This window comes from Callithrix jacchus, chromosome 10, assembly GCF_049354715.1.
Source record: "Callithrix jacchus isolate 240 chromosome 10, calJac240_pri, whole genome shotgun sequence".
NCBI classification, from domain to species: Eukaryota; Metazoa; Chordata; class Mammalia; order Primates; family Cebidae; genus Callithrix; species Callithrix jacchus.
Window position 1 is genome coordinate 46,166,391 of NC_133511.1, and position 23,868 is coordinate 46,190,258.

Sequence of the window (23,868 nt, forward strand, 5' to 3'; positions counted from 1 at the left end):
TCTCAAATGAAATTATAAAATAACTTTAAATATATATTATATAATTTTAATAAAAATAATAAAAGCTATTTACGACAAACCCACAGCCAATGTCATACTGAATGTGCAAAAACTGGAAGCATTCCCTTTGAAATCTGGCACTAGACAAGGATGCCCCCTCTCACCACTCCTGTTCAATATAGTATTGAAAGTTCTAGCCAGAGCAATCAGGCAAGAAAAATAAATAAAGGGTATTCAATTGGGAAAGGAGGAAGTCAAATTGTCTCTACTTGCAGGTGACGTGATTGTATATTTAGAAGACCCCATCGTCTCACCTCAAAATCTCCTGAAACTGATAGGCAACTTCAGAAAAGTCTCAGGATACAAAAATCAATGTGCAGAAATCAGAAGCATTCCTATACACCAATAATAGACTTAAAGACAGCCAAATCAAGAATGAACTGCCATTCACAATTGCTACAAAGAGAATAAAATACCTAGGAATACAACTAACAAAGGAAGTAAAAGATCTTTTCATGGAGAACTACAAACCACTGATCAAGGAAATAAGAGAGGATACAAACAGATGGAAAAACATTCTATGCTTATTGTTATGAAGAATCAATATTGTGAAAATGGCAATACTGCCCAAAGTAATTACAGATTCAATGTTATCCCCATCAAGCTACCTATGACCCTCTTCACAGAACTGGAAAAAACCACCTTAAACTTCATATGGAACCAAAAGAGAGCTGGCATAACCAAGTGAATTCTAAGCAAAAAGAACAAAGCTGGAGGCATTACCCTACCTGACTTCAAACTATACTTACAATGCTAAAGTAATCAAAGCAGCATAGTACTGGTACCAAAACAGAGATATAGACCAATGGAACAGATCAGAGGCCTCAAAGGCAATGCCACACATCTACAACCATCTGATATTTGACAAACCTGACAAAAACAAGCAATGGGGAAAGGATTCCCTGCTCAATAAATGGTGTTGGGAAAACTGGCTAGCCAAGTGCAGAAAGCAGAAACTGGACTCCTTTCTGAAACCTTACACTAAAATTAACTCCAGATGGATTAAAGACTTAAACATAAGACCTGGCACCATAAAACCCCAAAAAGAAAACCTAGGCAACACCAAGACATAGGCATAGGCAAGGACTTCATGACTAAAACACAAAAAGCACTGGCAACAAAAGCCATAATAGAAAAAATGTGATCTAATTAAACTCCACAGCAAAAGAAATAATCATTAGAGTGAACTGGCAACCAACACAATGGGAAAAAATTTTTGCAACCGACCCATCTGACAAAGGACTTATATCCAGAATCCACAAAGAACTAAAATAGATTTATAAGGAAAAAAACAAATTCATTCAAACGTGGGCAAAGGACATGAACAGACACTTTTCAAAAGAAGACCTATATCAGGCCAACAAACATGAAAAAATGCTCATCAACAGTCATTAGAGAAATGCAAATCAAAACTACACTGAGATACCATCTCATGCCAGTTAGAATGGCAATCATTAAAAAATCTGGACACAACAGATACTGGAGAGGATGTGGAGAAATAGGAACACCTTTATACTGTTGGTGGGATTGTAAATTAGTTCAACCATTGTAGAAGACAGTGTGGCGATTCCTCAAGGACCTAGAAATAGAAATTCCATTTGACCCAGCAATCCCATTATTGGGTATATATCCAAAGGATTATAAATCATTGTATTATAAAGACACATGTGCTATGTAAGTTCATTACAGCACTGTTTACAATAGCAAAGACTTGGAACCAACTCAAATGCCCCTCAGTGATAGACTGGACAGGGAAAATGTGGCACATATACACAATGGAATACTATGCAGCCATAGAAAATGGTGAGTTCATGTCCTTTGTATGGATATGGATGAATCTGGAAACCATCATTCTCAGCATACTGACATAAGAACAGAAAATCAAACAGTGCATGTTCTCACTCGTAAGTGGGTATTGAACAGTGAGAACACATGGACACAGGGAGAAGAGCATCACACACTGAGGTCTGTTGTGGTGCACTAGGGTAGGGACAGTAGGGGGTAGGGAGCTGGGGAGAAATGCCAGATATAGGTGATGGGGATGGAGGCAGCAAACCACATTGCTATGTATATACCTATGCAACAATCCTGCATGTTCTTCACATGTACCCCAGAACCTAAAGTGCAATAAAATATATATTTTTAAAAATGCACAATCCTTTATAATTATTTACATGGACTACTGCCTTCAGTATCTACTCATTAATCTGCCCTTCATACTATAACCAGAATTATCTTTCCAAAATGCAAAACTGATTCTAGCCTTTCTTGCATAAACATTGTCAAAGATTGCTCAAAATTTACAGAATAAAGTTCAAACATTTAAAAAAAAAGGCATCCAAATTGGAAAGAAAGAAATCAAATTATTCTTGCTAGCTGACATTATGATCTTATATATAGAAAAATCTAGACTTTACCAATACACTATTAGAACTGATAAATGAATTCACTAAAGTTTCAGGATACAAAACCCACATAAAAAAATAATCACAAGAATTTCTATATGCCAATGGCAAATAATCTGAAAAGAAAGTATTCCATTTACAATAGCTACAAGTAATATACCTAGGAATAAACCTCACCAGAGAAGTGAAAGATCTCTACAATAAAAACTATAAAACACTAATAAAAGAAATTGAAGAGGACACAAATGAATTAAAATATATTCCATGTTCATGAATTGGAAGAATTAATATTGTTAAAATGCTCACACTACCCAGAGCAATCTACTGATTTAATGTAATATATATCAAGATATCAATGACATTCTTCACAGAAACAGAGAAAACAATCCTAAAATTTATATGGAACTACAAAAGACCCACAATAGAGCAAAGCATCATTTTATGTAACTGCAAATTATACTACAAAGTTATAGCAACCAAAATAGCATAACACTGGCATAAAAACAGACACACAGACCAAGGAAACAAAATAGAGAACCCAGATATAAATCTATTTATTTATGGTCAATTCATTTTCAACAAAGGTGCCAAAAAGATGTAATAGAGAAATGAAAGTCTCTTTAATAAATGGTACTGAGAAAACTGAGTATCCATATGCAGAAGAATAAACCCAGATCCTTACTTCTCATCATATACAAAAATCTAACCAAAATAGATTAAAGATTTAAATATAAAACCTGAAACTATTAGAAGAAAACACTGGAGTAACACTCCAGGACATGAGTCTGGATAAGCAATGTCTTACGTAAGACCTCAAAAACACAAGCAACCACAGCAAAAAGAAGGATCACATCAAGTTAAAAAGCTTCTGTGCAGCAAAGGAAACAATCAACATGAGGAGGCAATCCACAGAATGGGAGAAAATATTTGCCAACTATCCATCTGACAAGGGATTAATAACCAGAATAAATAAAAAACTCAAACAACTCAGTATTAAAAAAAACTTTAAATGAGCAAACGATCTGAATAGACACTTCTCAGAAGACTAAATACATATGGCAAACAGGTATATGAAAAAATGCTCAACAACATTGAGCAGGGAAATGCAAATGAAAACCACAATGAGATATCACTTCACTCCAGGTAAAATGGCTTTTATCAAAAAGACAAAAAATAATGAATGCTGGTCAGGATGTGTACAAAGAGGGACATTCTATACTCTTGGTAGGAATATAAATTAGTATAGTCACTACAGGAAACTATATGGAGGTTCCTCAAAAAACTAAAAATAGAGCTACCATATGATCTCACAATCCCACTGCTGGGTATATATCCAAAAGAAAGGAAATCAGAATATCAAAGTTATTTGTACCCCCATGTTTACTGCAGAGCTACTTACAATAGCAAAGATATGGAAATCTTTGCTATATGGACAGTGTCCATCAACCAATGAATAGAGAAAATGTGGTACATATACACACAATGGACTGTTATTTAGCTATTAAAAAACATGATATCCTGTTATGTTTGGGAGCATGAATGGAACTAGACAATGCCATGCAAAGTGAAATAAGACAGGCACAGATAAGTACTCCATGTTCACACTTACATGTAAGAGCTTTAAAAAAATGATCTCATAAAGAGTAGAGTGATGGTTACCAGAGGCAGGAAGGGGTGGTGGAAAGGGGGAATGTTTAATGGGTACAAGTATACAGTTAGAGAGAAAGAATTTAGGTTTAGGTAGCAAAGTGACTATCGTTAATAATTTATTGTATATTTCAAAATAACTATATGAATGGAATTGGAATGTTGCTAACACAAAGAAATGATAAATGTTTAAGGTGATGAGTATCCCAGTTACCCCAATTTGATCATTAGACATTGTGTGCTTATATCAAAATATCACATGTATTCCACAAGTCGGTACAACTGTTATGTAACCATAAAAATTAAAAATAAGAAAGACAGGCCAGGTGTGGCTCACGCCTGTAATCCAATACTCTGGAAGGCCAAGATGAGTGGATCTCTTGAGCTCAGGAGTTTGAGAACATTTCTACAAAAAAATACAAAAATTAGCCAGGTGTGGTGGTGCAAGCCTATAGTGCCAGCTGCTTGGGGGGCTAGGGCAGGAGGATTGCTTACATCCAGGAGGCTGAGGCTGCAGTGAGCCATGTTTGTGCCACTGCACTCTGGGCTGCATGACAAAGTGAGAACCTGTCTCAAAAAAAAAAAAGAGAAAAATAATTTTAAAAATATATAGAGAGATGATAATTACCTTCCTCCAAACTCCAAAAGGGACTCGTTTTTACTACTGGCAGGCAAGTAGACCAGACAATGGCAATCCCTGATCTCCATCATTCAACTGCTATTGCAGTGATTTAAATCAGGACTCTAGTCCCTAATGCAAGCTGAATTAATTCTGGATTGCCCCTTATTCTCAAGGAACAGCCTTTCAGACTCCCAGTCAAATGCCAAGGAGTGCTAATCGGGGTCCTTCCAACGTGGCCGGTCCTGACTTTAATCTCTGTCCTTGTGAATCTGGCAAGAGCTCTGCTGAGACACTCAGATGTACTTCCATTCAAACAAGCAATCTTCCATTGCCAAAAAGACAGCTTCTTAAACTGTCATCAGTACCAGGTAACTTAAGGTTTGGCTACTCATACTGTTCCCAGATTTCCCCTTCCTAGCCTAGAAGAGCAATGGGCTAGAAGTCTGAAAATCTGAGCTCTAGTCCGTTGGTGGACAACTGGTCCTAAGACTCTTAGGCTAGATCCCTCAAAGTTCCCTTATCCTTAAATGTAAAATGCATCTGGATAAAAAATCTTTCAGCTTATTCTTCTTGCTCTAAAATAATTACTAACACCGCTTCCAATTCTTACACTAGACAATCCTAGATTATACATTCTTCTGTGGATCCATGAAAGCCAGTCCAGTGACTCTTTAAAACTCTCCATTTTCATGAGAACACTGTAACAAATGAACTTAAAACCACAACAGCAAAACTTTGGGTTTACAAAGCAAGCTGTTAAACTTCATCACTGTGACCATTCACACTGCAAGTCCTATTCTTTGTTGCCTTGACTACTAAACCTTGCAAAGCTGAATAAAGAGAAAAGCCAAACCTAAATGAAGAAAGGAGTCAGTATAGGACATCACTATGAAAAATGGCAAGCAATCCAGCTGACCCTTGAACAACATGAATTTGAACTACATGGGCCCACTTTCATGGGGCTTTTCTTCTGCCTTTACCATTCCTGATACAGCATGAACAACTTCTCCTCCTCCTCAGCTACTCAACTAAAAGACAATGAGGATGAAGACCTTTATGATGATCTACTTCCACTTAATAAATAATAGGTTGACAAAAGTAATCACGGGTTTTGCCATTACTTTTATATATTTATTTTATTATTATTTTTTGGAGTGATATTATTATTATCACTCTGTTGCCCAGGCTGGAGTGCAGTGGCGTGATCTCTGCTCTCTGCAACTTCCACCTCCCATGTTCAAGCCCATGTTCTCCTGCCTCAGCTTCCCAAATAACTGGGATTACAGGCACATGCCACCACACTTGGGTAATTTTTTTTTTGAGATGGAGTTTCACTCTTGTTGCCCAGTCTGGAGTGCAATGGCGCGATCTGAGCTCACTGCAACCTCTTACTCCCAGGCTCAAGCAATTCTCCTGCCTCAGCCTCCTGAGTAGCTGAGATTACAGGCACCTGCCACCACACCCAGCTAACTTTTGTATTTTTAGTAAAGACGGGGTTTCACCATTGTTGGTCAGTCTGGTCTCAAACTCCTGACCTCAAGTGATCCGCTGCTCACCTTGGCCTCAAAAAGTGATGGGGTTACAGGCGTGAGCAACTGTGTCTGCCCATGCCTGGCTAATTTTTGTATTTTTAGTAGAGATGGGATTTTACCATATTGGTCAGGCTGGTCTCAAACTCCTGAATTCAAGTGATCCACCTACCTTGCCCACCTTGCTGTTACTTTTAATGGTAAAACCCATGATTACTTTTGCATGACCCAAATAGTAAATATATTTTCTTTTCATTATGATAATAACATTCTTTTGCTACCTTATTTTATTTTAAGAATATGGTATATAATACATATAACATATAAAATATGTGTTAAGTGACTGTTTATGTTATTAGTAAGGTTTCCAGTCAACAGTAGCTATCTGTAGTTAAGTTCTGGGGAGACAAACGTTACATACAAGTTTTTGACTGTGCAGGGAGCCAGTGCCTCTGCCCCCCAACACTGTTCAAGGATCAACTGTAAACAAACAAGGAGGAGAACAAGCCTGAGTCATCGCTCCCTTAAATCACTCCTTTTACAAAGAAGGATGCTGATGGTGTATCTGGCCGCAGGTCAAAGCAGAAGAGAGTCCAGTTTTCGCTTTTGGCTTTTGGAAGCTAAATTCTACACTTTTTTCAGCAAATAAGAATACCAGAAGATACACATCTATTTGTTTTCACAATGGACAAAAGAAACAGTGATTGAAATTAATGACAGGCTGAAACAAAGTCCTACTTCCATAAGCACAGAGAAGACCTAATGCAGTCACTTCATAAGTCAGAGAACATTCTTCTGCACAAACTTGTCAAGTGCTGCCTAAGTTCCTCACTGCATCCCCCACCACATGCATACGCAAACCACTACTTCCCTGACCACAGAGCACCTGACTGTACCTCTTCTCTATGGGATGTGGATCCCAGACATTGGTGTCTCTTGTGGAGTATCTCCCCTTCCCCGCAGTATCTGGAGCTAACAAAAAGCAAAGAAATCTATTCCAAAACCAGTGCTACAGCCAACACCCCAGAGGACCTCATCACTAGGTTTTTCGATGCTCCAGTAACGTATCAGCTAGAGGTAACTGAACTCTAGGTCAGTCCTTACTTTCTGCAAGAGACCCTGTATGTGGTAGAAAAGGCACCAGCTGAAAGCTATGCATGAATCCTAGCTCTGCCATTGTCTAGCTATGCTCATTCAGACACTCAAATGTACTAAGAACCTACTATGGACCAGACATCTTGCTGGGCATTAATGACATAAAGGTGTCAAGACACAGAAGGTGCCTGCTGTTATAGAGCTAAAACCCACAGAATACTTCCATTGCCCCACTGTGTGAAACAGTGCTGCCTATATCAAGTCATCTCTGAGGTTCTTTTTGACTATAAAGTGCTATAGTTTTACAGTCTGAGATGCACCCCTGGTTGGCTAGAATATCTGTATGGTCTTTGGCACAGCCTCCCTGGGCCTCAGTTTCCTTATCTATAAAGCAGGTAGGTTTCATTTGAAAAATGTCTCCTTTTACCTTATGCAGACACAGTGGGAGGCTTCCAGAATCACTCTGCAGCGAGTTCTTCTGTTGAACGGCCGCCCAGCAATATGAATCCACGAAGGCAGCCTGACGCCAGGAGAAAGAACTTGGAGAAAAACAGCTTATCTGTGTACCTGAGAAGAAAAACAGATAGTTTCCAATGAATGAAAACACAGCTACCTGGACCCTTGTCCCCATCTCACATGTTTTTAATTTTGTCTAAGACAGGGAGCACCAGGACAGGAGGTAGGGATGTTAGGGCAGAAAAACACCCAAGTTCATACTAAAACGAAGGATCACAGAGTGGTTTTGGCCAACACTGGTCATAATAGCGGTTTGGCTTCAGTTGGGGAAAAATTCTTAAAAGAAGAAGAACTACAATAAAAAGAAAAAGGAAGCAGGAAAAGAACCAGAGCCCAAAATGCATAAGACAAGTAGAGAAAGCTGGTTTAGTTTGGAGTAAGGATTGGGAAAAAGGAAAGGTTATGTGGGATGGTCAGTGAGGTGTCTGAATGTAGAAAATGGGACTAAAAAAGTTCTCTTAGAACAAAGAAGGATAATAGAACGCTTAGCCTAAGGAAGAGAAAGCTGAAGGGAACATTTGGCGATAGACCACTGGATGGGAAATCAGCAGTTTTCCACCTTCTCTAAAGGACAAACAGGCCCAAACCGCAGCCCAAGTGGTTTATATCTGGAAGGGAATTGCTCAAGATCGAAACCTTCCAACAGCAGATGGGCACTGGATGGGGAGTGGGAAGACTTGGGGCCTCTCGGGGCTCTGTCGTTAACTCGCTCTTCTGGGAAGGCACTCTGGGACTTGGTTTTCTCCTCTGCAAACTGAAGACTACATGTCCCTGCAGACACTACCATTACATCTGTAAAACCTACCATCTGAAAGATTCTTTGTGCTTCTGGCACCCACAGGTCACGGAGGGAAATTGATTAATAGGACTGTGAGGATCAGTCAGAGCCACGTCCTCCCCTTTCCACCATTATCACAGGGGCTGATGCTAAGCCTTGCTTGACCCAGCCCTGATCCCCTGTCCCCACCTGGCACATATATGAGTGTGTGTGTCACAGGCATAGGGGTCAGAGCTAAGGCTCCACAATAGGCACACTGTCTTGCACATCCAACACAGCCTGGGAGTGTGCTCAGTGCCTGGGCTCTGATGAGTCATACTTAAATTTGACTCTGCCACTCTCAGCTGGGTGAGTCACACCTGGTAAAGTTATTAGCTTTCCAAAGCCCGGTATCTCTAAAACGGGAATGACATTAACAGTGTATCCACATTAGAGATTTGTTGTGGTGACTAAAAATATAAAAACATGCCACAGCACTTGCTAGGGTGCCTGGTTCCCAGAAGTTGCTCCATTTAAGTGTTACATTTTTCTAGATGAAGTAATAAGCAGATTCCCGTATTGCCTTAAAGACTGGGAAGTGCCTACCATTCTACTTTTCCACCCTATGTAGTGGGGATAGGGACAGTGGGAAGACACCGAGCTCGACTTCCCTGATCTCTGGCACATAAAAGGCCTCAATGGTCATCTTTGCCTAGGGAGGGAGTTGGCTTGACACTTATGGTACAAGAGAGAAGTGATGAGGATGTTGTCACCACAGTCTTGTGGTAGGAGCGGTATATGACAAGGCCCAGAGCACTTCTTCCCCATCAGGGGCCTCTGCACCCACAGACATCAGAAAGGACTTCTCAGCAAGAGCCTTTGCAGGAAATCATCATGAAAAGTCACAAACATCAGCAAGTGTTCTATAATGGGGTAGTTCTTGCCATGCAAGAATGGCTTAAATATGACGTGGGGACAGGTAAGATATTTCAAGGTCCCTTCTGACTCTCTTATCCCATTAAATTTAAATCTTAGATTTTATAGAAAATTGAATAGTTGAGACAGCACAGGACTTGGAGCTAAGTTCACACAGCTCCCGCATCAAAGTGACTGTCAAATGCTTCCTAAGCCAACCACCAAACAAGGCTTATGAGAGCAACAGCAAATATTCAAGGGGACAGGCAGTCCTCAGGTTATAATCAGATAGTTTCTGGTAAGGTTGTTGATAAGCTGCTTACTTGGGAACATCTGTCCAAGTACTTACTCATGAAAATGAATAATGCAGTTACGATTTCAAGAAAGCCTGCCTGGCCCAGAATGTTCCTTAGGCAAAGTCTCACAGTGTAAGTATCCAACATTTATTAACATTCTTTCTGTAAGAAAGAGTGCCTCAAGTTCTATCTTGGGATCTCAAGGACTTCCCCCTCAAGGTAGTGGTAGAAACTCCTGGAGCAGAAATAACTAAACTTTTTACACCAAAGTTTTTGCAAAAGAGGAAGAAGGAAAATATAAGAGAGAGGAGGGCAGAAACACGTGAAGCTCTTAAGAAATGGTCTTCATATGGAATAGATTTCAGAAGAAAAGGCAGTGGCCAACTCATATTCACTGGACACCAACCAGCCCTTTTTTTGTTAATTTTATTTTTTTTTATTGTACTTTAGGTTCTGGGGTACATGTGCAGATCATGCAGTATTGTTGCACAGGTACACACATGGCAATGTGGTTTACTGCCTCCATCCCTGTCACTTACATCTGGCATTTCTTCCCATGTTATCCCTCCCCGACCTTCACACCCATCCCCGCAGTCCCTCCCTTGCCCCCCTCAACAGACCCCAGTGTGTAATACTCCCCTCTGTGTCCATGTGTTTTCATTGTTCAACACCCGCCTATGAATGAGGACATGTGCTGTTTGCTTTTCTGTTCTTGGGTCAGTTTGCTGAGACTGATGGTTTCCAGACTCATCCATGTCCCTACAAATGACACAAACTCATTTTTTATGGCTGCATAGTATTCCACAGTGCATATGTGACACCTGTTCCTTGTCTAGTACATCGTCAATAGGCATTTGGGTTAGTTCCAGGTCTTTGCTATTGTACACAGTGCTGCTATGAACATACATGTGCATGTCTCTTTTTTTTTTTTTTGGTGCAGGTGTCTTTATAGTAGGATGATTTATAATCCTTTGGGTATATACCCAATAATGGGACTGCTGGGTCAAATGGAATTTCTATTTCTAGGTCCTTAAGTAAGCACCACACTATCTTCCACAGTGGTTGAACTAGTTTATACCACCACCAACAGTGTAAAAGTGTTTCTGTTTCTCCACATCCTCTCCAGCATCTGTTGTCTCCAGATTTTTTAATGATCGCCATTCTAACTAGCATGAGGTGGTATCTCAATGTGGTTTTGATTAGCATTTCTCTAATAATCAGTGATGATGAGCATTTTTTCATGTGTTTGTTGGCCTCATATATGTCTTCTTTTGAAAAGTGTCTGTTCATACCCTTTGCCCACTTTTGGATGGGTTTGTTTTTTTCTTGTGATCTGTTTTAGTTCTTTGTAGATTTGGATATCAGCCCTTTGTCAGATGGGTAGATTGCAAAATTTTTTTCCCATTCTGTTGGTTGCCGGTTCACTCTGATGATTGTTTCTTTTGCTGTACAAAAGAAGCTCTGGAGTTTAATTAGGTCTCATTTTTCTATTTTGGCTTTTGTGGCCAATGCTTTTGGTGTTTTAGTCATGAAGTCCTTGCCTATGCCTATGTCCTGAATGGTTTTGCCTAGGTTTCCTTCTAGGGTTTTTATGATGTTAGGTCTTATGTTTAAGTCTTTAATCCATCTGGAGTTAATTTTAGTATAAGGTGTTAGGAAGTGGTCCAGTTTCTGCTTTCTGTACTCTGCTAGCCAGTTTTCCCAACACCATTTATTAAACAGGGAATCCTTTCCCCTTTGCTTGTTTTTGTCAGGTTTGTCAAAGGTCAGATGGTTGTAGATGTGTGGCATTGCCTCCAGGGCCTCTGTTCTGTTCTATTGGTCTATATCTCTGTTTTGGTACCAGTGCCATGCTGTTTTGATTACTGTAGCTTTGTAGTGTAGTTTGAAATCAGGTAGCATGATGCCTCTGGCTTTGTTCTTTTTTGCTTAGGATTGTCTTGGCTATGAGGGCTCTCTTTTGGCTCCATATGAAGTTTAAGGTAGTTTTTTCCAGTCTGTGAAGAAGGTCATTGGTAGCTTGATGGGGATAGCACTGAATCTATAAATTACTTTGGGTAGTATGGCCATTTTCATGATATTGAATCTTCCTAACCATGAGCATGGAATGTTTTTCTATCTGTTTGTATCCTCTCTTATTTCCTCGAGCAGTGCCAAGCAGCCCTTTAAATCATTACCTCACTTAAGCCTCACAACAAATGGAGAGACAGATCTTATCTTCCCTGGAGTAACCAAAGCTCCAAGTGGTTCAGTAATCCCCTACTCAAGCTAGTGAATGGTAGCAGCATTCATTTAAATCTGTGTCCAACTCTCAGGTTCTCTCAGCACTCCTCTCCAACCCAGTCACCCCTGCAAGGCCATCCTAGGGGAGTTCCTGGGGACGAGGGCTTTGTTGGAATGGGGGTAGTCTAAGTAGGTGGTTCCTCCAAGTGGCAGGAAAGGGGAGAGCTTCTTGGGAAGGGTCAAGGGCAAATTTAGAAAAAGAAACAAATCAAGCTCCAGGTATTGGGTATTCCCAGGCCAGAAATGGGAAACAAAGTCAAGGACATCAAGAGCCAGACAGGGAGGGGCAGGCAACAAATGGAAAGTGAAGAGCAGGAGTCAAGAGCGGGGCAAAGCAGGAGGGTGCAGGGGGTCCGGCACAGCCGGACTCTGAGCCCACACCTTCACTCGGGCTGCCTAAAGGCTCCCAAAGGCACCAGGTCATGGTGGTCAGCTGCTGCCAGGGGGCCAGGAAGCTTGGGACAGGGAACATCCAAATTCATTTTTTCAAATGTACTTCCATGTCCTCTATCTCATTTACTTTTCAAAATACTATTGGGAGGTAAACCGATTAGATCTTCGTGTGTTTTCCAAGTAGTCTCGGAGTCAGGAGAGCTTCTAGTATCTCCCTTCTCCACCTGTTTAAACTGTTGCCAGGTTATTCATCCTAGAGCTCAGTTCTATCCTGCCACTCCCAGGACTCAACATTTTTCAGTGGTTCCCCACTGCCTGGGTTACAAATCCAGATCAATGCTTCAGTCCAACTCAATGAAGGCTGTGGCTTGTATAGGCCTGATATGCACTCAGATCTACACATTACGTGATCCCCTCTGCCCGGAGGCCCTCTCGCTAGTACCCGCTTGTTAAGTCAATGCCCCATACACACTGTCTTACTCAATGGCTCATTTTTCAAAGCCCTGATCAGGTATCACCATCTTTACAAAGCTTCCTCCCCACCGACCTCCCACAGCACCTTCCTGCACACCTTTAAATCAGAGATGTGCAGAAAATCACTCTTACGCATGTCATATAGACATCTACATATATCCTATCTCCTCTAGTACTAGTTCAAGGTTTTACAGGAAAGATATACTGTCTCTGAACTTCATGGATCATTGTGTATCAAATAACATCTGTTCGGTGCTTTGAAAGTTTCAAAGTGCTATCATAAATACCATCTAAATTAATGTTCAAGTATCCCCTGAAGATATCACTGTCCAACTTGATAGCTGAGAAAACAGAGTCCCACGTGATCCCCAGCCACAGCTGAATGCTCTGCACCACCGTGTGTCAGCTTAACAAGTGTGTGCTATAATTTCTAGGGAATAGATTTTGCAAGATATGCACTGCCTTTTACAGCAAAGAAAGAAAAAAGTTTCCGGTTTATGCCAAGAACAACAAAGAACACTACTTCCACTTGGCTGAGAGTGCAGAGGCAGCTGTGGGCTTTACATTTATGTGCATCCGGCCAAATATAGTAAAAGATCACAAGGAGAAAACATGTGCTCACAAGGCCCAGAGGAGGTAGCCACAACATCCACTAAATAAGCAATCCATGCCACGGACATCTCCCCATCCACCCTCCTCCAGGTACCTTGACCTGGAGCCTAGGATGCTGGTCATACCTTCTGCCTGAGCAGCAGCGCAGGAGGCCCTTGGTATAGCCTAGACCTGCACCTATAGCTGATTAGAGAGTAACATAGCCTAAAGAGAAACAGGACATGAGCTGGGGTGAACAAGCCAGAGGTTTCTCAATGACACCACAAGGGGTGGCTCTTTCTTGTCCACTTCAGCAGCAGGAGCTTTGGCTTACTTTTGCTATAATCTGTGTCCCCCATTCTTTTTTGGTTGTTGTTCCTCTCTTTTAATATGCTTTCTTTCATGCTCATGCATTACTAACATGCGGTTAGGTCCTGCACCTAGGCAGGAGAAGGGAACTAACAGTTGCTGTGTACTTTTACCTCCATTTTAAAGATAAGGAAACTGAGGCGCTGTCATCTTGTGGCTAGTGGGTTGTGAAGCTGGGATATCAACTCAGCTCTCTATCTTTACCTTCTAAACACAAGGAAGAGGAGGCAAAAGGCATAGATTATTAAAGAAAATCAAGTAAGAGATGGAGGGATGAGAAGGAAGGAGCCAGGAGAGTTTCTTTGAGGGGGACAGAAAATCCTGGGGTTGCTGTTCTGGGAGCCACACAGGGAAAACAGAGAATATGATAATGATTATATCAAGTACAATCATTAGCATATACACATTAAGTCTGCAAAATGTTTTCACCTTACAAAACAAAAAATTGGTTTAATTCACCTTATAGGCACACATACCTCATACATATGGGATCCAAGTAGATTACATTAAAACCCATAAGGCATCACACTTGAAAGGTCTGGCTACATTTTAAGGTTGCCAAAAGATCTGAAAACCTCTCTACTATAAATTCTCAGTGAGAACAATCATACAAAGAGGATCCTGAATGTACAGTACAGAGAAGAGATGGAGAGAGGACAGCTCTGAAAACACACAGAGAACAGCAACGAGCACTCAGAAGGATGAAACAGGTCTGAATTTGCTTAAATTACCGCTGACCCCAACATAATAAGACCAAATGACGTTTGCCCCAAAGGGTATTCTTGCCCAATACTTATAGTTCCAACTATCATAAAATCCAATAATGTTATAAGAATCTCAGAATAACTTCTCTTAGTAAAAACAAGCTGAATTCCTCTCCTTTCATATTTCCAGCAGACTTAAATCCAAACCCATCTTTAGCTTCAAAAAGATAAAATTAAATATATTCTGGAAGTCCTGAATTGTCCATTATTGCCTTCACTTTTCCTCTGTAGGAACTGACTCCAAGACACACACACGTTTTAAACCAGTGAGAAAATATAAGTACCATCTGCAGTCCAAACTAAATAATGGAACTGAAATACCTTTTTTTTTTTCCTTAAACGAAGTTGGTTCACCAGGTCCTTCTTTCCCACAGCTAAGCCTAGCTTTTAAAGACAACGTATCAGGGCTAACACCCACTCTTTAGCTAAAGATGGGCATCATCAAATGTTTCCTTTTAAATGAATTCCAAGAAGTCCCAGAAGCGTTACGCTCTATCCCTGTTGAATAGAGCAACAAATAACTGCTGGGCATTTTAGAATGAATGGTTTGCCCCTGTGAGTCCAAAAGATCAGACATGGCACTGTCAAGACAGCACTGCCCTTGCCAGATGGAGGCAAGAATAAATAGTCTATACCTGCCAAACACATGGTCCAGAAGGTGTGACCACGCAACCCCACAGCCAAAGAGAACAAACCACCACACTGCTGGGCCTCAGAAGGGAACCTACAAGGCTTATCTAATTCAATAGGGAAAGACGGTGTGAACCACGCAGCCTGCTACATGCAGGAACAGATATGAGTAGGAGGCTGGGCTGGAGATGACAGCCACAAGCAACCACGAAGCCAGGATGACACCCAGAAGAACAGACAAGAAAAGTAAGTAGCAGGTTGAGGCGTTTCCTTCCTGTGTTAGCAAGTCTAGTCCCTCACATACCCACAATGTCTAAACCACACAAAAAACTAATATACTTCCAATGTAAGTCACCATTGTCCAGTGAAAAAGAAGTTCATGACCTGAATGTCAGGGAAAAAAGGCATAAGAAGAACTCACTGGTATATTAAGATGAAAAAGAAGTACTGAATGTATGTAAATATATACATTTTACTTTTGTGATCAGATTACAGATGACAAATACAGATTTTCAAACATACAGAAAATAATGTAACAGACACCTAAGAGTTTAAAGCAATACAGACATTTTGCTCTATTTTCCTCATCTCTTTTTGTAAATTAAATATTTTATTTTGAAAATCTTTTCAGATCTACCAAAAGATTACAAGACTATTACAATGAAATCTCATATACCCAGCACTCAGATTCAGCCACTGTTAACACTCTGCCACCACACACCCTCTCCCTATGCATACATAATATATTCTTTACTTTTCTGAAACTAACTTTTGAGAGTTAGTTGCAGAGATCATGACCCTTTACTCTCCAAAGTGTGTATCTTCTAAAACAAGGACATGCTCTTGAATAATCTAGTGCAATTACCAAAATTTTTTAAATACCAGATACAAGCGATTTTCTATAGTCAGATCTCCCCAAAGTGCCTTGATAGCAACAGTTTTTATCCAAACAGGATCTAGTCCTGCCCAACACACTGCATTAGTTGTCCCAACTCTGTAGTCACCTCATCCTGGAACGGTTCCACAGTCTTTCTCTGTCATTTGCAACCCTAACGTATGTGGCGAGCACTGCCTGTTAAATCCACTGCATTTGTATGATTGTGTCTCCATGCTCCCATCCAGATTCTGCATTGCGGCAGGAATCCCGAGGAAGGGCTGTGAGTCCTCAGGATAGCACCCCAGGAGCAGTGATGACCCTTCCCCCATCACCGGGTGCAGTCAGCTATGGTGGTCACTTAGTCAAGGTGCTGTCTGCTAGGTCTCTTCCGCTGTAAAAGTGCCTTTCCCCCTGTGCAATGGTAAGTGGTCTGTGGAGACTCCCTCAGAGACAGGGTCAATATTGTGTCCTAGAACACAATTTCACCCAGTGGTGAATCAAATACTTCAAATGTGGTTGCAAAATAAAGATTTTTTCCAATTTGATTTGTTCCTTCTACATGTATTAGTTGCAATGGATTATGAAGAGGAGCTTTCTCTTTATTTTTTAGTATCAACGTGGACTCATGTAATCCTTCGTTATTCAATATTTTATAATCCATTACTGTTATTCACTCTGATGTTCAAATGGTTCCCATCAAACTACCACCTGTGTCCTTTGACATGTTCCCCTCAGTTCCTGAGCAGTCCCCATGCATCCTAGTACAAAACATTCTGGGCTTGTCTTGTGCTGTTTCCACTCCACAATTGGCCATTTCTGCAAAGAGCTCTGGGTTCCTTTCAGTGGGTAAAGAAACCATTTTAAAACCATTAGTTGGGTGCTCAATGTGTTCCCTGTTACTAAGAGGTCATTGTTACTAGGCCTTTCTAGCAGAAACTAGAAAATCTTTTTTTAAAAATTGTAAGTTGAAATGGAAATGTTTACTTCTAATCCACTACTACTTGGTTCTTCTTCATCTTCCCCCATCCCATGTCTGTTCTTTCTTCTTTCACAGTGAGAATCCTGGTTCCCAACAGTCTCTATACAGTTACTCATTTACTCAATCCCAAACTGTACATAAAATAATTTCAGAATTCTTAAAGCAAAGATAGTTTCTGATTTTCATTTTAAAAGGTTTTGTCTGGACACTACATCAATAACTGACAGAGCAGAGACCAGACAGGAATCTATTGCAGTAACTCAGGAGATGGTATGAAGACAGACACAGTCACAGCACATGTCTGCATGGAATCTCTTCTATCACCTCTAGGTCCCAGCCTGTTACAGGCTGAAGATTTTGGTTCCATGAAATGAAAAAGAATGCAAAAAGCTAGATGGAAGGCAAAAAAGAACACCAAGTATCCCTGCCATACAACTACTGACACGTTCACAAATGTGTTCTGCAAAGTCATGAAAATGACCATGCTTACGGAGCATAGAGGTTTGGGGCAGATCACTCAAAAATCTATGCAGTTTTTTGTTATTTTTTAACCAAGAAAATTAGAATCCTAATCAAAACACACTTGCACAACGAAGGGTGTATAAAGAAGGGTTGAGGCTGCCGTGTTACAAACATAAAGACTAAATGCGCAAAGAGCAGAGGGCATTGTAATAATGGCACTTCTAAGATGGAACACATGATCAAACAGAGCCAAGGGGAAAGGGGGTCACCATGTACACGCTATAGTCTTTTTTCTTTTTGAGACAGAGTCTTGAGCTGTCGCTGGCTAGAGTGCAATGGCGCAATCTCGGCTCACTGCAATCTCTGCCTCCTGGGTTCAAGCAATTCTCCTGCCTCAGCCTCCCGAGTAGCTGGGACTATAGGTGCAGGCCACCAAGTCCAGCTATTTTTTGTGTGTGTGTTTTTTAGTAGAGACGGGGCTTCACCATGTTGGCCAGCATGGTCTTGTGATCTGCCCGCCTCAGCCTCCCAAAGTGCTGGGATTATAGGCATGAGCCACCGCACCCGGCCGCTACAGTCTTATTTAGCTTGCTTCATCCAGATGTTCTTACTTGGTGGCACAAATCATTGACATGTTGGAAAACATCAGGTACAACCCAATGTGATTAGTTACGTTGATATGTTATTATGTTACTATCATTCCCCTATGTACTCATCACACATATGAGCTCCTTCCCATCATAGAATCAGGAGAGAAGATGGCATTTACTGAACATTACTATAAGACAGGAATTAGATGCTCTTATTCAACCTAGTAAAAGAAACCTGTGAACAAGCTATCATTATACGCATTGTATAGATGAGAAATAGAGGCTCAGACAGATTAAGTAAACTGAGATAGCTAATACTTGGTCAAGTTGCAATTCAGAAAGAGTGTGTGGCCATACTCTTTCCCCAACACCTATGACACCCTGAGGATGAATGGCCAAGGAGGAGAGAAGGTGTAGACAGGCCATGGGGTCTGGGTAGAGTGGAGAAGGATGAGCACTATGGAATAGAAGGCAAGTCTGTAACACAAGCAGCAGCAGGAAGGGCCAGCACCAATCTCCCCAGCAACCTGGTCCTGAGCTCTAGGCCCAAGTGCATAAAAAACCACAGAGCCGACAAGACTAGCCACCTGCAGTCAATGGCTGGCATGTGCGAACCTTACCCAGAGCACCTAAGACTACTCTGTGTGGAGTCAGAAAAACCACTGGCAGGGTGGAGGGGACTGGCAGCAGGGAGTTCACCTGGTGGGGACAGAAGCTGGATTCATGGAAGGAAAGAGCCAGATCAAAAAAACATCATCATCAAAAATGTCCCAACAGGAATATGACATGTGAGAGCTGGGAAGTGAATCCTGGAAGCAACCCCAGACTAGTCACACTTCCACTAGAGGAAATGTGCTTGGTCGTGGTTTTTCCATTTTAAGAAATGAACGACGGAAAAAATGGGGGAGGGGGAGGAAGACAGATTGGCTTCAGAAAAATGTTAAAGGAACAGACTATTTAAGGCCAAGGGGCAGCTTTAACAGACTTCTTCAAGTAGAAGAAGGGTTAGAACAAAATGATTCTTCAGCTGGTCTTCACTGACACAAAGGCCTAATGTGCATGAAACAAGTGGAAATCCAGTTAGATATGGCGAGGGGGGCTGGGCACAGTGGCTCACCCCTATAATCCTAGTACTTCGGGAAGATCACTTGAGGCCAGAAATTTGAGACCAGTCTGGGCAATAAAGTGAGACCCCCAATCTCTACAAAAATTAGCTAGCCATGGTGGCATGTGCCTGTGGTTCCAGTTACATGGGAGTGTGAGGCAGGAGGATCACCTGAGCTCCAGAGGTCAAGGCTGCAGTGAGCCATGCTTACGCCACTATACTCCAGCCTGAGCAATACAGTGAGACACTGTCTCCAAAAAAAAAATGAGATATGGAGGAGGGATTTTTAGCACTAAGGGGAAAAGTTAGGTAAGTCTTCTATAAATAGAAGTTATCTGGAGTCTTTATACCTGAGTGTTGCTTTAGAGAAGATCCCATTATATTCAACAGACATCTGGTTTTCTTTTACTTCCCAGCAAGTTACTTAACCTCTCTGAGGTCTTCTCATTTGTAAAACCTCATAGAATTCCTAAGAGGATTAAATAAAAGGCCTGCTATAGCACCAGCACAAAGTAAGAATTCAGTAAATGGGAACCAGTATTTTTATTTCTATGTCAGGCACTGTGGTAAGCACTGGAGACAGAAGAATGGAGGGCTCCCTTGCCGCATCACTATTATTTACTTCAGTGCACTTATCATTGATTTCCTATTTATTTATTTATTCATCTGTCTCATAAAATACTACAGCAAACACATCATGAAAGCAGGACTCCTTGAATAACCCGGATCTTAAGATTTAAAGGGGACACAGCCTGAAACGAGATCATTAAGTCCTTCTGCATCATCTCTCCCTCAAAGATGCCTTTTAAAAGCTGAGTTTTGTAGTTCTTGCAACAAAGAAACCCTTTTGTGCAGTACAAGGCCTTGAGTGTTTAAATTTAGTACTGAATCAAAGATTGGTGATTCTGGCAAAATGAAAAGGACTTACAATGACTGTTACTATTATGTAGACAACCGGTCATGAGACCTCTCTGCAAACAAGGGCATTCTAAATAGACAAAACCCATGACAGATGCAGATGCTAGAGTGGCAAATGCTTTTTCAAGGAACCTCAAAAATGAAAAGGGACATCCACCCTTTTTCATCAGAGCTGGGTTTTTAATGCCACACAGTCTTTGTGCCAGCAGCATGCCCTTCCCCCCCCCCACCCCCGTTCCATTCTTCCCTTTTCTACATGCGGCAACAAAGCACAGGTATTCTCCCTAAGGTACTCAACTCCACGATGTGGAGCTTAACCCAAAAAGCATTCACTGGGCACCTGCTATGTACATGCAACACAAGGGATTCAAAGATAAGGAAGACATGGTCCCGGCCCTCCAAGGACTTACAGTCCAGGGGAGGCAGCCAAGGATATAAACCACCAATTATTGTAAATAAAAACAAATCACAGGCCAGGCGCGGTGCCTCACGCCTGTAATCCCAGCACTTTGGGAGGCTGAGGTGGGTGGATCATGAGGTCAAGAGATCGAGACCATCCTGGTCAACAAGGTGAAACCCCATCTCTACTAAAAATACAAAAAATTAGCTGGATATGGTGGTATGTGCCTGTAATCACAGCTACTCAGGAGGCTGAGGCAGGGGAATTGCCTGAACCCAGGAGGCGGAGGTTGCGGTGAGCCGAGATCTCGCCATTGTACTCCAGCCTGGGTAACGAGCAAAACTCCGTCTTGAAAAATAAAAATAAAAATAAAAATAAAAATAAAAATCTCACATTAAGTGTAATGGCTGAACCATGACAAATGTTCATATTCAAAGGAGGAGAGGAGGGAGTCCAGGCTGGGAAAACAGTACAAGCAAACACTGAGTTTAAAGCTGACAGCCCATTTAGGACAGGGAGCAGCAGACCACTGGGCCTGGAGCACACAGTCAAGCTGGGGTCAGATAAAGACATCCTGGGGTGACATGCTGGCAAGTTCAGACTTAAATCTATGAGTAAAGGCAAGGAGGGTTCAGCAGGTGAGGGTGGGGAGCTGTGTTTTGTGTTTTCAAGTCCACAGTGGTGCTATAATCCATACACCCATTTTCCTAATGACTAGTGAGGCTGCGATGCTGAGCTGACGGTGGGGTTGGTGGTGGTGCTTAACAGACTAGGCATCCTCCCAAGCAGGAATCCAAGGTGTGGGGAAGATATCCCAGGGCAGCACAGCCAGAGACCCAGGATAAACCGGCAGCTTCTGAGCTGGGCTGTGAGCTTGCCCCATGCAGACCCGTGTCCCTCAGACACACAACAGGAAAGCGGCAGAGAGCACACACCAGTGCCTGAGAACCGGGCTCTGGAAAGAGCAATGCACTCCAGCCCCACTGTGTGCCCCACACATTCCCCAACCCCATGAGACCCAGGTCCTCACCTGTCAAAGGGTCAAAACAGGATTAGGGGATGTTCAGTAGCTAACCTACCTACGCAGAGGACTTCCTAGGCACCAGACACCATTCCAGTGCTTCACATGCTAATTTATTTAATTCTCACCCTGTGAGACAGGTTCTATTACTGCCCCATTTACTGACAAAGAAGCTGGGCACTGAGAAATTCCATAACTTGTCCAAGGTCTCACAGTGACTATGTGCCATGCCAGAATTGGAACCCAGGAAGTCTGGTCTTATAACCCATGCCTTAATCACTGTTCCACAGAGTCTCTCAAAAGTGAAAAATCTATTTTGAAGGATTGCTGCTGGGAAAATATACGATGGGTAAAGGACCTAGCCACATAGTAATTCATTGAGTGGGGCTAATATAGGGTGGCTGTTAGTTAATGCTGGTCCTAAGGACAGCAGGGGAAGGCACCAAGAGTGAATGCCTGAGTGAGTTGGGGCCTCAGCAGTGTTTCCCCTTAGGATACTCACCACTTTGGCTATCTACCTCCTGGGCCCTGGCCAGGCCCTCTAGGGTTGCTAAGCTTCTCACAGGCCCTCAGCAGACAGGATTTCGTACTCTGCCAGGTACTGAGGGCCAACTGCTAGGACCCACCCAGGACCAGGCACCCACACCTGACCTGACCCATGGCTGTCAGGCACAGCCCTCCTCCTCACCATCCACCATGCTGGCCTGGCTTCAAAAACTGTCATGACGCCTCAGAGCAGACTCATTCATGTGACCAGCTCAGTTCCCTCCAAAATCAGCACCAGCATCCCTGGGACAGGACGGAGGAACAGGCATGCCTATGGAGCTCCCACCAAAGGGTCCTGATAAACTTTTAGGAAACAAAGTACCCTGATGGATTTCGGCATATACAGTCACACCCGCCCCATACAGGTGTTTCAATGAAGGACTGCGTATACAATGGTGGTCCTGAAGATCTGTACTTTATCTTTTCTATATTTAGGTACTTACCATTGTGTTACAACTGCGTACCGTATTCACAGGTCTGCAGTCTAAAAGAAAAACTATACCATCAAGGTTTCTGTGAGTTTGCTTTGGTGTTCACACAACAATGAAATTACGAGATGATTCATCTCTCAGAACATGCCTCTCAGAATGTATCCCATTGTTAAAGGATGCTGTACTAGTCAGAGTTCTCTAGAGGGACAGAACTAATGGAAAGATACATATATAAAGGGGAGTTTATTAACTCACACGATCACAGGGTCCCACAATAGGCTGTCTGCAGGCTGAGGAGCAAGGAGAGCCAGTCCGAGTTCCAAAACCGAAGAAATTGGAGTCCGATGTTCAAGGGCAGGAAGCATCCAGCACGGGAGAAGCATGCAGGCTGGGAGGCTAGGCCAGTCTCTCTCTTCACAGTTTTCGGCCTGCCTATATTCCAGCCACGCTGGCGGCTGATTAGATTGTGACCACCCAGATTAAGGGTGGATCTGCCTTTCCCAGCCCACTGACTCAAATGTTAGTCTCCTTTGGCAACACCCTCACAGACATGCCCAGGACAAATACTTTGTATCTTTGAAGCTAATCAAGTTGACAGTATTAACCATCACAGATGCATGACTGTGTATGACAGTGCCGATCCTCCAAGCTCGCACAAGTCAGTAAGCCCGAACTTATTGAAATACCTCCTCATTCATCTCCACAACTGCTCTGGTCCTGTCTAATCCATCTTCCACGAAGTATCTGAGGTGAGATTTTTAAAAATGTGTATTTGATCATGTCACTCACAGTCAGAAGTCCTACAACTGCACACTGGATAACTCTAAAATCCAAATCCCACTAAGCCCTCCTTGATCACACCCCCGGCCCTCTCTCTAATCTCTTTATACGACTCACTCTTCCTCCTACCCAGGAGGTTCCAGAAACACGATACTCTTTCAGATTCTCCAAGAAGGCATTTTCATTTTTCCCCAAGAGGCTTCACAATGCTAGGGATGACACAGATGAACTGTTGCTTCCTCAGCAAGCCACCAGCAAGGCCCCATCTGGGTGAGGCTCCCTTGCCTTGGCACTTGTTCCAAAGCTCTGATCACAGCCAGAGTTATGAAATGACTGAGGAACGATCTCCCCTGGAGACTTGGCCCCAGGACCAAGTCTGTATTCTTCATGATGGGACCCTAGCGCACAGGAGA

At 42.2% G+C, this 23,868-nt stretch overlaps 1 protein-coding gene across 1 annotated transcript in view; it reads right to left on the reverse strand.

The window, feature by feature from the left end:
* PANX1 (pannexin 1) overlaps window positions 1-23,868 on the reverse strand; it is a 64,099-nt gene that overhangs the window by 19,000 nt on the left and 21,231 nt on the right. The window contains exon 2 of the mRNA XM_003734149.6: window positions 7,786-7,925. Coding sequence (XP_003734197.3) covers window positions 7,786-7,925 — 140 coding nt within the window. The remainder of the gene's footprint in view (window positions 1-7,785; window positions 7,926-23,868) is intronic.